The sequence below is a fragment of the Danio rerio genome, chromosome 1 (genome assembly GCF_052040795.2).
Source record: "Danio rerio strain M-AB ecotype USA chromosome 1, GRCz13ab, whole genome shotgun sequence".
In the NCBI taxonomy this organism is placed as follows: Eukaryota; Metazoa; Chordata; class Actinopteri; order Cypriniformes; family Danionidae; genus Danio; species Danio rerio.
Window position 1 is genome coordinate 27,831,168 of NC_141021.1, and position 22,546 is coordinate 27,853,713.

Genomic DNA, 22,546 nt, shown 5'->3' on the forward strand with positions numbered 1-22,546 from the left:
GACCGCGATTTTGGTTTCCAGACTGGGAAAAGCAGGTGGCTGAATACCTAAACTACTCAAACGGAGACAGGCCCGTAGCGGACACTGGTAATGACTTTGTGTGTAGTCCACTCATGGAAGCTGCTGAGTCCAAGAGGTGGGATTCTGAGAAACCAAACATCGCAACATACGTTCGAGGTTTTGGTTGGCCCTTTCAGTTTGTCCGTTAATCTAAGGAATCCAGAAGAAAGACTTACAGTCGCCCCCAATAAACGACAGAATTCTCTCCTGCATTTAGAAACAAATTGTGGCCCCCTGTCAGAAACCACATCCATCGGGAGGCCATGAATGCGAAAGACATGATTATTGACAGCATCCACTGTCTCTCTGGCTGAGGGTAATTTGGGCAGAGGAATAAAATGAGTAGCCTTCGAAAACCAGTCGACAACGGTTAAAATGACCGTGGTGCCAGCAGATGGCAAGAGACCTGTGACAAAATCTAGCAAAATGTGCGACCAGGGTCTTGAAGGCACTGACTTCCCAAGTTGGGAAAAGTAATTTCCGGGGGATCAAGAGTTGATTTGCGGGAGGTTGCGGGAAAGTGGGTGCCTAAAGTGCAGGGGTGGTGAGTGAGGGAAGTATCTGGGTAGGGGCGTGTGCGTGCGAGAGTACCTAAAGAGCGGTGAGGGTGAGTTGTGCGTGACGTTCCTAAAGAGCGATGGGGGTGAAATGCGCGCGATGTACCTGAAGAGCGGTGGGAGTGAGTTGCGCACGACATACCTGAAGATTGGTAGGGGTGAGTTGCGTGCGACGTACCAGAAGAGCTGGGAGGGATGCGGTGGAGAGGGGTGTGTGATGTATAAATAGACCGAGCGGGAGACGCGCGATTTCCGCGAGATTGTCATTCATTTGCGGGCATCCGGGAGTCTATGCATTCGTGGGATACTCCTGCAACTTCTGGGAGACTTGGGATGTCTGGAGGCTGAAGGAGCCCAGGAGGGAGGGCGATTGGAATTCTTAGAAACTACACAAACAGAACAGGCCAAAACAAACTCACGTATGTCCCGAGCCATAGCTGGCCACCAGAATCAATGTTAAACCAAAAATAAAGTACAACTCACCCACGGATGACAAGTAACTTTACCCCTTCCAAGGAGAGGCAAACTTTACTCTTAATCTCCCATGTCACAGCAGAAATAAAAATCTTCTGAGAAACAATGGGCTCAAGAGACATAGTGCGCTTAGAAACATCAAAAAGACGGCATAACGCATCGTGTTTGATGTTTTTAGAACCCAGTTGATAAGAAATGGTGAAATCGAAACGTCCGAAAAATAGTGCCCACCGAGCCTGCCTTGAGTTTAGTCGTTACCCCTTCCAAGGCGAAGCGAATCTTACTCTCAATCTCCCATGTCACAGCAGAAATAAAAATCCTCTGAGGAACAATGGGCTCGAGAGACGTAGTGCACTTAGAAACATCAAAAAGATGGGATAACGCAGCGGGTTTGATGTTTTTAGAACCCGGTCGATAATAGATGGATAAATTGGAACGTCCGAAAAATTGTGCCCACCGAGCCCGCCTAGAGTTTAGTTGTTTGGCGGACTTGATATATTCCAGGTTCTTATAATCGGTCCAAACCCCCGAACCGTCCAATCAATGATGCCACTCCTCCAATGCGAGCTTGACAGCCAACAACTTTTTACTACCAATGAGGCAATTACATTCTGTGGGAGATAATCGGTGTGAAAAAACGTGCAAGGATTCATTTTGCTGTCCGAGGATGCTCGCTGGGACAGGATAGCTCCAACTCCTACCTCTGATGTGTCAACCTCCACCACAAACTGCCAGGACGGTTTAGAAGCCACCAGAATGCGAGCTGAAACAAAGCAGCCCTTTAATTTTGTGAATGCAGCCTGTGCTGCACTCTGACACCTCAAGGCAGTCCTGGAAGAGGTTAAAGACATCAGCGGAGCTGCAAGCTGGCTGAAGTTGCAAGTAAAACGCTGGTAAAAACTGGCGAAGCCCAAAAATCTCTGAAGGGCCTTGTGCGTTTCTGCGGTTGGCCAATTTACCACAGCTTAAACCTTCTCTGTATCCATGCGCACTCCCTCGACTGACACTATGTATCCTAGAAAAAGAACAGACAGTGCATGAAAAATGCATTTCTCTGCCTTGACATGAAGCCCATTCTCTAGCAGCCTCTAAAGCACTATCATATCTCGCAACACATCATTAAAGAGTGCTTGGAAAACTGCAGGGGCGTTGGAAAGCCCAAAGGGAAGTACACAATATTCAAAATGTTCCCTGGGAGTATCAAAAGCTGTCTTCCATTCGTGTCCCTCTTTGATGCGAACCAAATGATAAGCCTTGCGGAGATCTAATTTCATGAAACAAGATGCCTGAAGTGATAAGTCTTATGGGCTTGGTGGAGTGAGTGATAGTAGGAAAAGAAAGCCTGCTGAGGGCATGTACTGCGATGGGTTGGGAAAGGGAAATAACAGGAAACTTTAAATTAAAGGCAAAACTAGTGTCAATGAAATTTCCCTTTGCTCCTGAATTAATAAGGGCTTTAACGCTCTAAGTTTCTGAAGCCCAACACAGAATAGCTGGCAGTTGGGTTAAGGTAACAGACGGTTTATTTAAATTCATCTCACCCATGAGTAACCTTTTACCTACTGATGGGTGTGGTATTTTACTGGACATGAGGCCACTTGATGTCCAGTTCCTCCACAATATAGGCAAAGTTCCTCGCTCCTACGTCTACGCCTCTCCTGTACTGAGAGACGGGACCTGCCCAACCGCATGGGTTCCGGATCAGTGGTCCCAGCCTCCGGAACAGGAAAATCGAGGACCAGTTCAGAGGGTGCACTCAGTTGGACATGCTTCTCCCTATGCAGCAGTCGGGCATCCACTTAGATAGCCAGGTCTATAAGACCATCAAGAGTCTTGGGCAGGTCCAGAGTATAAATCTCATCCTGGAGACGCTCCAACAACCCATGAAGGAACATGTCCCATTGCGCCTCCTTATTCCAGCCGCATTCCGCAGCTAAGGTCCGTAACTCTATGGAGTAATCCGCCACGCTTCGAATTTCTTGGCGGAGCTCAGCAAAAACTCTCGTGCCCTCTCTCCCAGAGGCTGCGCGATCAAAGACCTTCTTTAATTCCCAAGAGAACAAATCGAAGGAGGAGCAGCAGGGGAGTTTTTGTTCCCACACGGAGGTCTTCCACAACGCGGCTTTTCTGCAAAGGAGTTTAGTCACAAAGCAACCTTGAAATACTCAGTGGTAGACAAAGATGGTTGGAGGGTCATATATAGGGAACACTTGGACAAGAAGGATCGACAAAGCTGTAGTTATCCGGATTAGCAAGACAGGTCAGGAAGGCGAGGTTCAGGTAGACGGCTCATCGCTTCTGGTGCTGGCGTCGGGTCTGGAGATGGTGCAGCTTCCTGTGAGACCACTCCAGCAGTCATTTGCTGAACTTGCGTGGTGAGTGCAGACATTTGACCTACCAAGGTCTGAATAGCTTGATTGGTATTAGCCAATAATAGTTCCTGCCAGTCTATCCTGGTGTTAGTGTGGTTTACAAGGTCAGTAAATTGAGCTATACTTGCTGGATCCATGTGTATAGTCAGTTTGTTCTGTTACATGAAAAGAGTACTTGAAGGATCCAATATTGCAAGTAAAAATACTTTATTGACACAGTCAATGTAGCATGTGAACAAGTCCAAAAACAGAAATTAAACAAACAAAAGATAAGGTATCCCGCACAAACAAGGATCGGGGAAACAGACAGGAACAAAGTAGCTCTGGGTGTCAGACGGTTCTCCATGCCAGCCCTGAACTTCATGTGACAGAGAGCACATCAAAACTAACAATGAACTGACATGAGACAAGAAGCACGCTTTCCAGATATAGCCAATATAACAAGTTGCAGCTGGCAGGCTAATCAGGATAGCTGGACGCCAAATAGCATGTGACAAAACACTAATGTACCAAGCACAAGTGGAACACCAAAACAAAACCATTTGACCAAACAGAACCCTCAGAAATGTGCACACACCTACAACCGTGGCAGTATAACTATTGCATTTTCTTGCTGTTGCAGATCTTTTTTTTTTTTTTTGTAGGTCTACTGCAATTATGCAATCCATGTGTCTTAATGCTCTACAGCCTTTTAACATTACCCTGCTGACCAGATTTGGCAATGGTGTGTGGTCATGTTGGAACCGGAAGGGGCTAAACTCAAACACTTCCCACAACATCTGGTAAATGAAATTGTCCAAAATCTCTTGGTATGCTGAAGCATTAAGAGTTCCTTGCCCATCCCCTAAAAACAACTCTATTCCATAATCCCCATCCAACAAACATTTCACTTGGCACAATGCAGTCAGGCAAAACCATTCTCATTTTGTCAGGTAGAAAAGCATGATTGGTTACTCCAGAGAACACGTCTCCACTGGTCTAGTGTCTACTGGCCTGTTTTAGACCATTGCCTCTGACACTTTGCATTGAATTTGGTGATTTAAGGCTTGGATGTCGCTGCTTGGCACTTGTCTTGAGGTAATTTGAAGACCCCATGTATTTTACATATCTGTATTTTTTGACTTCAGATTCGCCGCATTGCCTCAACATGCCAAGACTCCACTGATTTTAAATGGCCTGCTGCATTGTGGCTGAGTTGCTGTTGTTCCCAACCATTTATCAAAGTAGTTTGCATGCCTAGATGCTTGATTTTATGTACCTGTGGCCATGGAAGTAATTAGATCACATGGATTCAGTGATTTGAATGGGCTTCCCAAAGCTGGCAAAGTTGGCAACATAATGTAACTCTTGATTACAACTATTATGAATAGCAGCTATGCTAATTCTCATTATTATTATTTTTTATTTATTTATTTATTTTTTGCTTACTCTTTCTACTTCAGGAGGCCTTTCCAGAGGGATCTAGAAACTGTGCAACTCCTGATGAAACCAGTTCCAAGACCTTTGAAGAGGTGATACCAATTTGCAAGGACTTTGAGTACAGCCCAAACTAAGCATACAAAATTATACATTCATTATCTTTTCGGCTTCGTCCCTTTATTAAACTAGGGGCGCCACAGCTGAATGAACCGCCCATACAAAAATATGTTCTTAATTATTCTATTGACCAGATCACCTCTTTGCAAAAAGTATATTATATTCATACTGTAGGTGCCACTGCTTTGAAAAATTGTATTGTTCTGATTAAATATATTATATGCATATGCTTAATATCTGTAGAAACCACCCTGTATACTGCATCTTTATCTTTGCGTTTTGGAGTTTTAATGTAATAAAATGTACGTTTTGTAAAGCTGCTTTGCAACAATATATATTTTTTTTAGAAGTTCAGGTGTGCTATGATGTATAGTTCTGTTCTAAATATGAACATGTATTTTCTCACCTTAAATTAACAAAAAATTGTGAAATACAAACTTTTATATTCATTTAATATTCATTGATGAAGATATTTGCTGGTTGCAAAAATTCAGCTGCCAAAGTTCTTACCAGGTCTAGAAAATATCACCCCAATTTTATCCTCCTTACACTGGCTGCCTGTTAAATTCCATATTGATTATAAAATATTGCTTCTTACCTATAAAGCTTAAAATAATCTAGCTCCTGTTTATCTAAGCAACCTTCTATCTCGCTACCATCCAACCCACTCTTTAAGATTTCACTCAGGGCTTCTGGTATTACCCAGAATATCAAAGTCTACTAAAGAAGGCTGAGCCTTCTCATTTATGGTTCCTAAACTCTGGAATAGCCTTTCTGATAATGTTTGTGGCTCAGACACACTCTCAGTTCAAAACTAGATTAAAGAACTATCTTTTTAGTAAAGCATACACAATGCATCACATAACAGTATGATGCATGAGTGTGCTCCATGCAAGTGAATGGGCTTGACCTGTAGAACACAATCATTCTGTCTTTTAGCACCAGACATTTTGTTAGAAATACTCTTATGCTTTACATGTTTGTTTCAATGTTTATTTATGCTAATAATTTTCTTTAATCCCTATTTCCACCTGGGGATACTCATTCCAGGACCTCTAGAGATTATGCAGCACCCTTGATGATCCAAGACCTGTGAAGAAATGATGCCAAGGTATCCATAATCCTGGACCAGGCCGTACCCTGAGCTGATGCTGTGGCGGTCATGAAGGAGCAGAGACCATGACACTGATTCCTGAAAGACCCCAGTGACAGACGAGTCCCGCATTGATCTGGTAGGCAATCCTGATCACCCACCAGTAACCTATTCACACTAGCAGTTCTCCACAATGAATGTTCAGTGTTCTTCATCCTCCGGTGCATAGACTGCAGCTCTGTACAAGAAGATTTGCCAGAGGAGAAATGGTTGTGCCCAACTGAGCCTGATTTCTGTCAAGGTATTTTCCTTTACTTTCATCAATTGGTGAAGTTTGTCCCCTACCACTGTTGCCGCTGACTTGCTTGGTTTAGGACTTGTGGAGCTGCGCATTTATGGATTTGCTCTTCAGTGTTTGGACTTTCAGAAGTGAAATCTAAATTACACTGAACTGAACTAAACTGAATTTAAATTCTTAAAACTGGACTGACAGTTTCAATTTATAATCTTCTATGTTAAGCTGCTTTGACAAAATCTACATTGTAAAAGCCCAACATAAATAAGCATGATTTGAATTGAATTCTACTTATGTTGTCACACCCTCATCATTATAAGATGAAAGTTAATTTATCTGCATTTTGTTTGTTTTTTGCTTATCTGCACATAAGCCGCGGGATATGTAGGAAGTATCACATGATTATGATAAGTACATTTTCTCACACCGTTATGGCTGGCAATCTAAGATTGGCTACATTCCGATTCTAATATTAAAAATTCCAAAAATATTGGTCAGTAAATGTCTGTCTGCTTGAGAAATATTGTTCTCGTCATATGCTCAAATAAAAAAGCACTCCTGTTTGCATGTGCAGTAAACATGTTTTGTATTATGTATGTGCACATGGTGAAGAGTCACTCCCGTCTAAGCAAACCTGAGACATAATTAGCATTTTTATATACTGTACTGTATATAAAAGCAGTATGCTACAGGAGAGTGTGCTGTGTTGTAAATAAAGCCATGGCTGAAAATCCCTTCAACTTCATCTCCTTGTTGCGGTGATCCACAAAAGTGTCCTAGCAATGCTTTTGCTTTATAATAAATAAAACACAGCTATTGACCAAACACGGACAAGTACAACATATGTCATTTAATGCAACCTTCTTTATTTGAAAATGAAAACATTAATCTTGTTTTCTGTGCCCAATCTGTATCATCAGTGTACACAATGCAATCATTGCACAAGAATCACTTTCCTGATTCTTTCTGTAATCGACAGATAAATACGTTCATTCACTCATTACGTATCTACATGAGAAATTAATTGTTATTCAACTCAGAATTCCAGATAAACCAGATTCCACCACTATAAACAATAACTTATACTTTGAAACATGTTAGGTGCAGAAACATCTTTTCTACCACCTCTTAGTAACATTTAAGTTACATACATACATTTAAGTTTTGATGGCACAATCAAATAAAAGAAACAAAAAAACACAATCCAATTTAAAAGTCCACAGATTCCCCATCACATGTTTTTTTTCCCAAGGTTTACACATTTGGTCTTAATGTTGATATATACACCAGTGTTGTCGTAATGCTATGTAAATGTTGACACAAATCGAAAACTTTACAGGCCTGTTTGATATGTCGACCTTTGTCATGCCCTTCAGAGTGAAGTCATCAGACCCTCCTTCTTGTTTAATATTAACTCTATCTGCACCCATCCGAAACAATATTTCCAGTAGTCAAAGTGGATTGTTTTGCTTCATACATGACACTGATTTTCAAGGTATGCTTATTAACCCCATTTCAAATTTGTTTATAGACAGACAGACAGATGATAGATAGATAGACAGACAGACAGACAGATAGACAGATAGATAGATAGACAGACAGACAGACAGACAGACAGACAGACAGACAGACAGACAGACAGATAGATAGATAGATAGATAGATAGATAGATAGATAGATAGATAGATAGATAGATAGATAGATAGATAGATAGATAGATAGATAGACACATTTTTCTGACAGACATATTACTTGTGGCTTAGCTGCCTGCTGGTCTGATTCTTTCTGTCTTTGTCATTTTCCACATGCCCAACAAGTATGCAAATGTTTCCTTGCAAATTCAAGTAACTCTGCAAGATAATTCCCTGCACGAATCACAATTTAAGCCATCTCCCTTCTATTTAGGGGAGACCAAACTGTCAAAAGTCCATAACACTTCATCTGTAGCTTCATAGTGTAATTTGTTTGTGAAGAGAAAATGGCGGAGGAGTGGCTATAGCTCTCCTGAGGCAGGTATGGCGGAAACAGAGCGAGGGGGAGGGTTTACCTGCATGGAGTGAGTTTACACAGCAGTAGACGCAACACTGCACCTGTTCCTCTTCCCAGACTCTCTCTTTCACCTCAACTCCAGACAGCCAAACAAGTGGGAGCAGAGAGGGTCAACATGGATCCCAGCCAGGCCAGCGGGCATGACAGGGAGAATGAAAAAGGGGAGAAAAAGGAAAAGGACAAAACCATTAAAAGGAGAAATAGACTTTTCATAAGATACCTGGAAAGGAGGAAGACAGACACTATTGTGGATGATGACTCCTCCAAAGGTGACATCAGCATCGCAACATTGGTGAGAAGGAGCCAATCTGACAAGACAGAGTACAGTTCAAAACTTAAAGGTAATGTATTGTATTATTCACAAACTGGATGTTATGTTTTTTGTCACAAGCAGTGTTCTGTTAATTTTGTTAGTCATTTTTTGGAGTAAAACTCTGAGCCTTTGTAATGTGAACAGCAACACATTATTACTTTGTCATTCATTTTTCCTTCATCCTTCTTCCTGCAGAGCAGCAGGTTAGCACAGAGCTGCTTTTCTATCAATTATGCACTTTTAAAAGCCCCTCTCTCAAATTCCATTAGATCTTTGTATGGAGTGAATTAAAACAGAGGGCATGTGTGTGTATGTGTGTGTGTGTGCTGATGCTTAGCACCTGTTGCGTTGTTACGTTACAGAAAGAAAGATCTATTCCCACTGGACTGATGTCACATATGCAAACTGTTCCTCGGCCACAGTGTTGAGCATGGTTGTGGAATAGTCGTAAACAAGCTCAGCCACAGTGCTTACGTTGTTTACTTTATCAGGAAGTTGCTAGTTACTATCTAATCTTTAGTGTGTTTTTTCCCACATTGCACTTTTTTGCATGCGATGGATAATAAATATAAAGCTACACTCTTAACCCAAATAGTTGACTTTGCTAGAAAACCTGTTGCCATACAGCACTTTAGTTTTTACTCAAGGTTAAACTAAACAGTCCTAGCTGAATGAACATATAATCTAGTTTCACCTTGTGTTAAACTTTGAGTGGTTTAAGGCAACAGGTTTTCACACAGTTTTCCAGCAACAATTTGGGTTAAGAGTGTACTCATTGATTCATTCATTTTTCTTGTGACCTTCCTGTCAGTCTGGTAGTAATGACATGAGTGTTATCATAATCATAACTTGAGAATGACATCAGCTGTTGAAAACTAGTTTAACTAGATATGGGCTAAGGGATCAGAGGTATCTTATTTCAGTATTCATTATTTTTGCTGACCTTCTTGTTTTTCACCACGTCACAAACTTAATGACACTTTATTATTATTATTATTATTATTATTATTATAGATGTTGATTGTATTATTAATACATGTTATCGTCACTACTAATGCTGTAAATATCTCTGTTACTATTTGTTGTCTGGATTTTTTAAATTTAGTTTTGTTATATTTCTCAAAATCTTATCAGATAATCTGATTTGTACGCTTCCTCCTGTACACATAGACACATTGATCCACGCAAACATACAGACATTCACACACACACACGCACACGCACACACACACACACACACACACACACACACACACACACACACACACACACACACACACACACACACACACAGCTCACTAAAACATTAATACACACAAAAAGTTTACAACTAGTTTATCTACATCAGCTGAAGAGGGAATGAAGATTTTCAGAGCAGCCAAGTCATGACATTGTGTACCTGTGACAGCTACAGGTATGAGGACAATCTTGTCACACAAGCTTCAGTGTTTTCAGACAATAGCTCTTATATAAACAAAATGAGCTGTCATCAACTCGACTCGTGTCAAGGAGAATTCTGAGACTTTACAATTCATCTTTAAAAAGTAAACAAAGCATTTTATGTTCAGAAATCTGCTTAATGAAACAATGTGTCTGAAATACTTAAGAAAATATGTCCACATTTTAGTTTTAGGTTTAAAATACTGTGTTAGCTGTCATATTTAAAACATATTTAGATTTTAGACTACTCTTATTTTCATTTGTTAGCAACAGCTAACTTCATTGGGTTACATGAATTAGCAGTGACAACAAAAAATCTTTAAATAAAAATTATTATTTGATATTTTTCTTTAATAATTTTCTAAATGTTCTCATACTGATCATTCAAAAAATGTTCACTGTTTACTAACTACTTATTTTAAATGAGCTAAAACAAGACAACTCTTTAAAATAGATTTATGTTTAATCCACTTAAACTTGTAGAAACTAATCAGTGAACTTAATTCCTTCATGTTGTCCCAGAACAAATCGATAATGTGGAACCCAGCATTTTTTACAGTGTATCCTCATGTGAACTAACAATGAAGGTGTATTTTTATTAAATAACATTAGTTAACACAGATTAATAAGTAATGCAACAAATGTCTTTAATTTTTAGTTTTGGTCATCTGATGTAAAAAAAAAAAATGGAATTACTGTTTACATCAGCTTATTTTCAAGAGATTTAGTCTCTACAACATATTAGACATTGACAGCCAGCTGTTTATCATGAGGCACATTTAAAGTCAAATATGATGACATCATTGAGGAAATGTTGATCCCTGAACAGGAAACGCTTATAAACCTGATTGTTCTGGATCCCTCAAGTCTCATGCTAAGTAATGAAACAATCAACTAAATAAAATGACAGTGTAATAGTTGCTTATTGATGTATGATTGTGTAAATGTGTTTGAAATATGATATTCCCTTTAAAAAAAGAAAACAAAAAAAACAATGTCCTAAGCAAACACTTGATCACATGAGACAGAAGCTCTTAATGGGCACTTGCAGGGCAGGTTCCACTTGTGTGGATAAGAGATATATTTGATGCGTGTTTGCTTTGTGTTATTAAGACAAACCAAGCGGAGAAGGTGCAGGATTGTAGTCTTGCTTGAGGCTTTTAGTTCATTGAAAATAATTTTTAAATAGTTATGGATTCAATACAAAGGCAACTTCGACTTCAGTAAATCAAGTTTAGTCAGGTCACGTTTACCTGCAGAAATGTGATCTGTTCTGCGCGGCACAGGTTTCCATTAGTCTGCCTTCAGTGAAAAGTCTCATGAAAGGCTTTGTGCTTTCCTTTCATGAGAACCTTCTACCTGTCTCAATTGCTCAGTCAGATAAATTCAAGTTCACTGGAGAATGTTTTAATACTATTTGAATTATGCAACATTTGCTATAATTTTGAATGAACTGTAGTAAATTAGGTTGGTGTCATATTCAAACTTATTCTGCATCAGTAAGCACATCAACTGTAGGTAAATTGCAGGGCAGCGATTTGTTATATAAGTCTGTGTGAATGAGATGAGTGGAACACAATCCTCTATTGTCATATAAGCAAACTCTTTGTCTAAGATTTGCTCCTCAAATTTTATCTTGTGTTGCACATTTCTTGAACATATGAGTGAGAGTATTGTGTCCTGGAAAGAATGCAATTGTATTTTTTTACAGAAAAAAATTTATGTAAAATGCAAATGTAAAAAAATAGATGATAAAGATAAACTACTGTTACATGTACAGTGGCAACTTATAAATGAATTAACATTGCTGTTAATTTTACTGTAAAATAATGTAATATTCAATGCAATAAACATCAAACAGAGACACTGGGATTACTGAAAGTGTCAATTAATGACCTTTGACTTTAAATTCTAGGATGATTTGGTCTTTACTACTTTACTAAACAATGATATCTTTCAACATTTCAATTACAATTACATTTAATTAAATCAAACTTACAGTTGAAAACAAATTAATTAAAAATAATAAATAATTGATAAATATTTATGTGCTTATAGTAACTAATTTCTAATAAGAATTTGTTTTGTCTTTGGCTATATGTCAGTACATGGAGTTATATTTTGTAAGATACGAGTATTCAGCTTAAAGTGCATTTATTAGGCATAACTAGGTTATTTACAGCTGGTAGGCAAGGATGATTAGGCAAATCATTGGACAACAGTTCTGTAACTGACTGAAGAGCATAATTTACTATGGGGACTAATGATTTTGTAATAAATACAATAGGAAATATTTGAAAAAGAATAAAAACATTTCACCTGAAGAAAAAATATTTAGTGTTTAGTAGTTTAATGTTAAAAGCATTCATTTAAATGTGGATCTTTTCATATATGATTGTCATTAAATGCAAGGGAAACTACGCACCTTACTGTAGTCATTTTGCATACTTGACAAAATTAAAATTATATATAATGATTAGTCTAAATGCTAAATCATTTTTGAGATTGGAGTAAAGATATAAAAGTCCTGGTTGAGATTTTTACAGCATAGTAATACCGTGTCAAAAAGTAATATGACACTTGACCCCACCTTTGCCTGTGGCCTCTGTCTTTCACTGTCTCTGTCAGGAGGAAGTGTCACATGGAGGTGATTAGAAAGAATAATCTCACTTCCCAGACTACATGCCCGCATTGTTTAACTTATTCATCTTACATCATTTTTTAGCTTCATGTAGATTATAGCAAAAGTGTGCGAATTATAATCTATATTTACATCTTTTATAATCTATGTGTACAAAAAACTATATACCAAATCACATTGCTGATCAGACCTTTAATTCAAGTTTTCACACACACACACACACACACACACACACACACACACACACACACACACACACACACACACACACACACACACACACACACACACACACACACACACACACACACATCTAACTTCATGGGGAATTCCCATAGACGTAATTATTTTCTATACTGTACAAATTGTATATTATATCCCCCACCACAAGCCTACCCTAAACCAGACTATCACAAAAACATTCTGGATTTTTACATTTATAATTTATGAACAATTTTTCTCATGTGGACAAAAAAAAAAAAAAACAGTCCCTACAAGGTTAAGATTTACTGACATTGCTGCATTAATGGTGGGCATAATGTGAGGCAGAGGTGGAAAGAGTACTGAAAAATCATACTCAAGTAAAAGTACCATTACTTGTCTAAAAATGTAGTGTGAGTAGAGTAAAAGTATATGTTGTCAACTTTACTCAAAGTATGAGTAAAAAGTAGCCCTTTTAAAATTACTCATGAGTAGTGAGTAGTGAATATTACGCTGTGAAAAGCTAATGCGTTTACATGTAATTTGTGGATGTGTGTAAACGTAACATTCTGTAGTGCATGTAGTTAGTGCCCAGCAGGTACACAATGTCATAGGACGTAATATTAGGTTAGATTTAGGTTGTGATGTCAAGTGACCAAAATTCAATGTCTAGCCAGTGTCTATAAGTATAACGTTATTTTGATGTCTAATAACAACGTTAAATGACGTTGATATTTGGTTGATTTTAGGTTTTGTTAGAAAGTGACCAAAATCCAATGTCGAGCCAACATCTTAAACCAACCTATTGATGTTAAATACTGATATTGATTTTGGACATCTTCTTGGACACTTTTAATGCTTCCAAACAGTTTGCTGCAATTATAAATCGTCTATCGCTCATTATGATGCTATTTACCTTCTATATGTGATTTGATTGAACAGAAATCACAGGACTGATTTTGTTAATCTCCATAGACAAGAAAAAAAGTAGTGACTGCAGGAGGAAGGAAAGTTGTGGAGTAAAAGTACAGATACTGCACTAAAAATGTACTCCAGTAAGAGTAAAAGTACACATTTTTAAAACTACTCAATAAATCACAATTCCTGATAAAAAGTAATTAATTACAGTAATTTGAGTATTTGTAATTAGTTACTTTACACCACTGAAAACAAGTTACACACACACAGGTACATCCAAGAACCCTTTTCTGCAGGCCATGCTTCTACTAGCAAGCACAGAACACCCACATGATGTCCAACTGACGTTGCACTCCAATGTCATGGGGACATTGCATTTTGTTTAGAAATGAAGAACAGGTTGATGTCAGAACCCAACGTCTGGCCGACATCAATATCCAACATCCAATCTAAATTCAACCAAATATCAACATCTAATGATGTTACAGCTTGACATTTTTTGTGGACATTACTACTATGAGTTCTATCAGACATTGGATTTTGTTGCCATACCTGACAAATAAATGTCAGTATTTGACATCAATATTTAAGATGTTGGCTCAATGTTGGATTTTGGTCACTTTCCAACAAAACATAAAATCAACCATAGGCTATATGGTCACACTTTACAATAAGGTTTATTAGTTAATGTTAATTAATATATTTGCTAACATGAACAAACAATGAACAATACATTTACTACAGTATTTATTCATGTTAGTAAACATTAGTTAATGAAAATACAGTTGTTCGTTGTTAGTTCATGTTAACTCACGGTGCATTAACTAATGCTAACAAGCACGGACTTGGATGTTCATAATGCATTAGTAAATGTTCAATTATGATTAATAAATGCTGTACATGTGTTGGTAATGATTAGTTCATGTTAGTAAATGCATTAACTAATGAATCTTATTGTAAAGTGTTACCGGCTATATTAACATTATTTGACTTCATTATTGGACATCAAAATAACGTTGTCCTTAAATGCTGGCTTATATTGAATTTTGGTCACTTGACCTAAACATAACTTAATATTAATGTCTTATGACATTAAGGGCTCTATTTTGACGATCCATGAGCAATGTGCAAAGCGCAGGGCACAAACTCTTTCAGGGCGTGTCAGAATCCACTTTTGCTAATATAAGGACGGAAAAATCTGCTTTGCGCCTAAAAGGGTTGAGCTTATTTTCTTAATGAGTTATAGATGTGTTATGAGATTAAACCAGTCAGTCTCATCTCCCATTCCCTTTTAGAGCCAGTTGCGTCGCGCCATAGCGCATTTGCTATTTACATGACAGACTTTGTAAGTGGAAAAACTGAGCATTTCACTTGCAAGAACACAGTTAAACAGAGCATCTACAGCGTGAGAATGAGAGATAAGCTTCCTCATTGTTTAATTTCACTTTCGCTCTCGTGGGAAACCTTGTACCACAGACATCAATTAGCCTATAATTAATTTCGTTTGTTAAGTGCAAAGATTTGTTTCTAAACTATTTCTAAATTCAGTTCTAATTTCGAGCAAATGAAAAAGTAAACAATAATAACGAAGTGTGTTCAAAAACTTTATATATAAAAAAGTTATATCCTAATACACATGCTATGCCCCATATGGTCTAAAACCTGACAGGTGGGCAAATCTAAGCTTATTTTTAATAAAACAAATATAAATATAAATATAAATATAATATAAAATACTGCTAATAATAATAACATTAAACAAAAGCAAATTGTTATGAGTAAACTGAAAAATCCCCCCGAGATGAAGAAGGCATGAAAGTATGGTTTTTGTATTTATGTAGGCTTGAAAAAATGTTTTAGAATATTTTAATCCTTTATATTTATATCCTTTAAATTCTTATCATATATATATATATATATATATATATATATATATATATATATATATATATATATATATATATATATATATATATATATATATATATATATATATATATATATATATATATATATATATATATACACTTAGTGTTTTAATTGTTTTGCATTAAAATATGCCATTTCTATATTTGATGCATTAATTGAATTGGAGACTAATGAATTTACTTTGTTGTAGGTTGTGGATGTGGATCGACTTTTCACCAACATTGAGTGTGATGTCTCTATGTAAAGATATTTGCGTATTGCTCTACATCAGGGGTGCTCAATCCTGTTCCTGGAGATCTACCATCATGTACAGTTTAGCTCCTACCCTCATCAAACCCACCTGAACCAATTAATTAGGACCTGAAATCCACTTGATAATTACAGACAGGTGTGTTTGATAAGAGTTGCAACTGAAATCTGCAGGAAGGTAGATCTCCAGGAACAGGATTGGCCACCCCTGCTCTACATCTTGTGTGTATTAAGCAATGTGTAAGCGAGGTGCTCAACTAATGCGCTCTGCGCTGGACTTTAGACCGGCTTTGTTCTGGTCTATAGAACAGACCATTATAGATTCTCAAAATAGCAACGCGCCAGCAATGCGCCTTAACACGCCTCCCTTTTCAGATCAGAACGCCTATGGGTGCACATATGAGCGCAAATGCATTTACTACTTAAACAGCGTGGCGCAAAACAACAAAGCAACTCTTGCGCCAGGCTGAAACTAGCAAACAGCAATTGCGCCGGGTGTATAATAGGGCCCTGTGTGTCTGCTGGGTAAAATCGGTTAAGTACCTTTAATGTATGCCAACAACAAATATAATAAACAGGAGAAAGGAAGGAGAAAGCCACATGATGGAGCAAAGTTCATCACAAGCAGCTTTTCCACAAGCTAGTGTAAATACTGATTGCAGAATTTGCACACAATGTCAAACAAATAAAATATAAATACAAAACACCACAACACTCAAATAATTATATAAAAAAAACTTTTTGAACAACAACCCTTATGTTCTTAGCATTTTGTTACAGTTTATATTTAACACTCAGTTTGTCCAAATTATAATATTTAAATCATTAAATCATCATATTCTTCACCTGTTACTCAAGGCTTTGTCTTGGGCCTTCTTTTATTTACTATCTTCTTTTACCTTTTTAAATGTCTCTTTTTCTCATTGTAAATATAAACTACAGAAATTAATTGATCTTCTTTTTCTTCCTAACATCAGAGAAAATGTCCCCCCATGGTCTCTCCTTACTTGCATCTCCAGCCATGGATCCAGAAGAGATCCGTCACAGGAAGATGATAAAAAGGTCAAAGGTCATTGAGGAGCTGGTCAGGACGGAGGGAGATTATCAACGGGACTTAGAGCTTTGCATAAATGAAGTTCTGCTTCCTCTGAGAGAAGCACAGGCATGTTCACAGTTCCACATTCTCACAGATTTGTGCATAAAACGTCTGTCTTGGTTGAGTCCCCAATAAATCAAAACTAACCATGTGATTTTGTCAGCTCACATTGCTAGCTTTGTGGTGAACAATTAATCTGTGCATGACCTAAAGAAAAAAAATTGGTTGCCCTTGTAATCTTTAATTGATATCTGTAAAAGCACTCCTTTTTCAGTTACATTGTCAGATTACGTATATCTTGGCAAATGAGCGTGGCTAACCTATTTAACCATGCTGCTGCAACTGTCAGGTTTGACAACAGAGGAATGGTGAGGAAGAGGCGTCTGTTAGGTTGTAATAACTCTCCCCAAACTCTTTTCCCAATCTTTCTGAATGAAATGCCTACATTACTACATCCATTCAGCTCGCTGAAGAAAAACAAGCCACGCCCACTGTTGTTTCATTTAATATTCTATTTCTTTAACTGTGTTACAATACAAAAAATAAATAAAATGGTCACAGCTTCTGGTTCATGTGGATTTTAATTGAACCGATAGTTTGTTGGGCCTTTACATGCTAAACACACTATATTTTAACTGCAAAACTAGAACAGGTTTAGAACATAGTGGATTGTTAAGCATCGACATGCCATTTCTATATTTGATGCATTAATTGAATTGGAGTCTAATGAATTTACTTTGTTGTAGGTTGTGGATGTGGATCGACTTTTCACCAACATTGAGTCTGTGTGTGATGTCTCTAACGATCTGCTCCTAAGGCTCCAAGATGCCATAGCTGACCCTGACCCTGAAACACAGCTTATAGGTCATTTTCAAATATATTATTATTACATATATTATTGTATTCCACCAGCATCAATAATTAGCTAATCTTTAAGTATAAATAGTGTGTTATTGATTCAATCTGATTGTTATTTTTGATTATTAGATTCGATTAGGGTTAGGATTAGAAATTACCTTTAGATTAGAAATTATCTTTAATGTCCATGCATGTAAAAATTCATTTTTAGCCCTACAATAACATGCCACACAAATGCCTGTACTTTACAGTAAAATACACAGGACATAGACTTTTTGACCCAGGATTACAGACAGTTTAGCATATATCCCTAAAATCATAAACAAGTATGCCTGTATAAATAACTATTTTAAATTGTTTAGGGGATATTTCTCCAAAAATAAATATTTGCTGACCTTTTGCTCTTTCTCAAGTGGTTCCAAATTTCGCTGAGCTTCCAATTCTCTGTTGAACAAAAAGGAAAATATTTTGAAGAAGGTCGGAAACCAGTAGCCATTAACATATATTGTAGTAGAAACACTCACTCACTCACTCACTCACTCACTCACTCACTCACTCACTCACTCACTCACTCCCTTACTCACTCACTCACTCACTCACTCACTCACTATCCTTTGGCTTAGTCCCTGATTTATCAGGGGTTTCCACAGCAAAATGAACTACCAATTACTCTAGCATATGTTTTATGTGGCAGATGCCTTTCCAGCTGCAACCCAGTACTGGGAATCTATTGGAAAAACAGGGATCGTGTATATCAGTGGTTAAAGGTTTTCAACATTTTTCAAAATGTCTTGTTTAACAGAAGACAGTCAAGTCAACAGGCATAAGATAACTGAAGTGTGAGTAAATGATGGCAGAATAAAAATGTTGGATAAACTATCCCTTTAATAGATTACAACAGTAATTAATACATTGATTTGAATATGGATTATTTCTTTAATAATGTAATGGCAAATGGTATAAAATATTCTTGAAATCTTACAAATGTATATGCTGATTTATAGAACATATATATATATATATATATATATATATATATATATATATATATATATATATATATATATATATATATATATATATATATATATATATGTTTATATATATATATATATATATATATATATATATATATATATATATATATATATATATATATATATATATATATATATATATATATATGTATATTTGTGTTTGGGGAAATGGTATGACATTTTTAGCTACAATTACACAATGGGACCATGACCTTATGCACTTTCACAGCAATTTTTGATATAATCACAGAAGTTGTACTCCTCATGTGACTAACATAAATGTATCTGATCTACTTTCATGAGCTTAGAAACTTGTCTTGTGTAATTGTTTAAATCGCAGTCTGCACTGCATTCTCAGTCATGTTCACATGGTGCTCACCAGGGTTCATTTAATATCTGTTTGCTTCATCAGATGTGTTTGTTTTATCTAAGTAAACACTGTTTTATGAACTCGGGTGTCCATGTGAACTTTACGTCTGCATAAATCTGGGAAATATTTTACTTCTAATGTTAATGCAATTATGCTAAATCACAGAAGTGACCCTCTTGTTGTGAATTGGGGTGATGACCAAATGCATATTTAATCAAATAGATTGATCTAACAGGCAGGGGTAAAACAGAAGCAAACAGTAGTGCCCAAGGTAATTCACAAAAGATTAATCCTAAAATAGGCAAAAGACTGAGTCAGGCAGCAAACTGTCATGGCATGCAGAAATAATCCAGAAACATACACAAAAACAGGACAAAAATGCTTATAGATGTCACAACAGTATTTTAAAATACAAATACAGTATTTTATTTTGCTACATTTTTTGTTTGCTGTATTTTGCAGTTTATTTTGATACACTTACACTTAAAGTATTTGGTATTTTATTATAAAAACATTTCGTTGTATTTTTGCCCAACCCTGTCTCCAACTATACTTTTTCATTTTGTTCTATTAGGAGAAGTGTTTATCCAAACCAAAGCTGTCATAGAGGAGGTATATAAAATTTACTGCTATCATCACGATGAAGCTAATGCCTCACTTAAGTCTTATGAAGCCCAGGAAGACATTCAGCAGCAGTTCAGAAGATGCATATCAGCACTCAAGTAATGATTTTAACTGCCTTCATCTCTAAGATATGTATAAAGTCCAGGTCTTTTTCAGGCTCTAATTCTGACATTTAATGATGTGTTGTATCTTCTCTCACAGGAAAATATATGACCTTGAGTGAGTATGCATTTCTTGACCTAAACACTGTTATAAAGAACCAATAGATATTTAATCAACACAAATGTTAGCTTTTATACTTATGCAGCAGAACATATTTAAACAATACATTTTTAAGACTGTAATTAAACTTGTGACTTTTAAAAATATACTCCACTAAAATTCTGCTTTGTTTTAAAACACAACATTGAGTCAGATTTGGACAAAAACAACCATAATGTTTAAAAGTGTCATTTAAATTTAATTTAACGTATTATTGGGCTTGGAGGATCTCACAAGGAAATATAGCTATTTTACTTAATGTAAGAATTTTGGCTAATTTGTAAAAATTTGATTCGGTTCAAATTAACCTACAATTTTTTAAAGGAGGCATGCCCCTTAACTCACACCTTATTGTGGAAGGAGAAAATCATACTAAAACATACAAATGAGATCATACAAATTGATACAAATTAGCCACTGAATCAAAAAGTTTTAATGTTTCTGCTCCCCCTCCCCGTTTCTTCATTTAATATCCTATTTAGAGGGAAGCCTAATTTGCTTGACATGGGTTCTCTACTCATTAAACCAGTCCAGCGCATCATGAAATACCCACTTCTATTGGCTGAACTGTGGAATGCGACACCCACAGATCACCCTGACCACAGGCCTTTACAGGAAGCTCTTACAACAGTGAAGATCATAAACATCAACATTAATGAGTTTAAGAGAAGGAAAGACATAGGTGAGATATGTGGTCTTATGTTGGATATATGGTCAAAATGATCAATTTTCCTTTTCTGACAAAGTTCATTAAAATATTAAGTAAAGATCCATAGTTTTGTAAATGTAATACCATATACAGTTAAAGTCAGAATAATTAGCCCTCGTTTGATTTTTTTTTTCTTTATTAAATATTTACCAAATGATGTTTAACAGAGCAAGGAAATTTTTGCAGTATGTCTAATAATATTTTTTCCCCTGGAGAAAGTCTTATTTGTTTTATTTAGGCTAGAATAAAAGCAGTTTTTAATTTTTTTAATAACCACTTTAAGGTCAATATTATTAGCCCCTTTAAGCTACATAAACCTTATACCCCAAACCTGCCTAGTTAACCTAATTAACCTAGTTAAGCCTTTAAATGTAACTTTAAGCTGTATAGAAGTGTCTTGAAAAATATCTAAAAAAAATATAATTTATTGTCATCATGGCAAAAATAAAATAAATCAGTTATTAGAGATGAGTTTTTAAAACTATCATGTTTAGAAATGTGTTGAAAAAATCTCTCTGTTAAACAGAAATTGGGGGAAAAACAGTGGGCTTATAATTCAGGGCGGCTAATAATTCTGACTTCAACTGTATGTATCAAAACTTGATTTAGACAACTTTAAATGCAAAATTAAAATTTAGATTCAGATTTTCAAATATTTGTATATTTGTAGAATGTGCTTTCTGTTGACATTAATTGCTGCCAGAGTCACAACTCAAACTATTGGATCAACTTCATTTTTTTTAAATCAACTCAAAATGCTTTGTTCATGCTACAACTTATTGTAACTTATTGCTTCGTTGACCTTTTCAATAGAAGTTCTCAAAAACACTGATGAATATTTAATTATTTAGTTTGCATCCACTTTTTTTTCTTTTGGAGTAATTTGAGTGTGCAAATAATACATTGCTTGTTGTTTCAGTGCTGAAGTATAAGAGGAGTGATGACGAAACCTCACTGATGGGTAAACTAAACAAGTTCAACATTCATTCCATCAGGAAAAAATCTGACCGCCTGACCAGCTATTTTAAAATTCTCACTGGTGTCGAGCCACAGGTACAGTAAAGAAACAAAGAAAATTAAGTTTGCTTTTACACAAGCCGCTGTAAAGTAAGTGTGAATGTGTTGTTGTGGCTTCTGTCTTATTCACAGGTGAGAGATGAAGCTTTTGACAAGGAGGAAAAACTTTTCCGTAACCTTGAGAAAGCCGTGAGGCAGTTAGTGAAAAACATCAGCTGTTACTTGCTCTATACACAGGTATATGTGACTGACTTACAAATTAAGTATCCAAAAAAATAACACTCATAAAGGCAAGAACCAGAGTTTTGCAAGCATCAGTTTGACTAATTTTGAGATTTTGCTCTCATAACAAACTGAAGGACAATATCCAAAACATAAACAACACAATCAGTCTTCAAGTTCTATGGGTATATTTATATCAATTTTATTTAAAGCCAAAAATAATTC

General features: G+C 36.4%; 1 protein-coding gene across 2 annotated transcripts in view; it reads left to right on the forward strand.

Annotated features, from left to right (window-relative positions):
• The first annotated feature begins 8,467 nt into the window (after positions 1-8,467).
• The window catches only part of arhgef38 (Rho guanine nucleotide exchange factor 38), a 28,418-nt gene continuing 14,339 nt past the window's right edge, over positions 8,468-22,546 (forward strand). The window contains exons 1-8 of one of the 2 annotated variants that reach the window (XM_087237219.1): positions 8,468-8,777; positions 17,105-17,289; positions 17,970-18,087; positions 20,063-20,210; positions 20,314-20,331; positions 20,856-21,055; positions 22,002-22,135; positions 22,232-22,336. In XM_087237219.1, the coding sequence (XP_087093345.1) occupies positions 8,552-8,777; positions 17,105-17,289; positions 17,970-18,087; positions 20,063-20,210; positions 20,314-20,331; positions 20,856-21,055; positions 22,002-22,135; positions 22,232-22,336 (1,134 nt within the window). In that variant the 5' untranslated portion in view covers positions 8,468-8,551. Of the gene's footprint in view, positions 8,778-17,104; positions 17,290-17,969; positions 18,088-20,062; positions 20,226-20,313; positions 20,332-20,855; positions 21,056-22,001; positions 22,136-22,231; positions 22,337-22,546 lie in introns of both variants that reach the window. The other variant, XM_087237220.1, reaches the window with a different exon arrangement.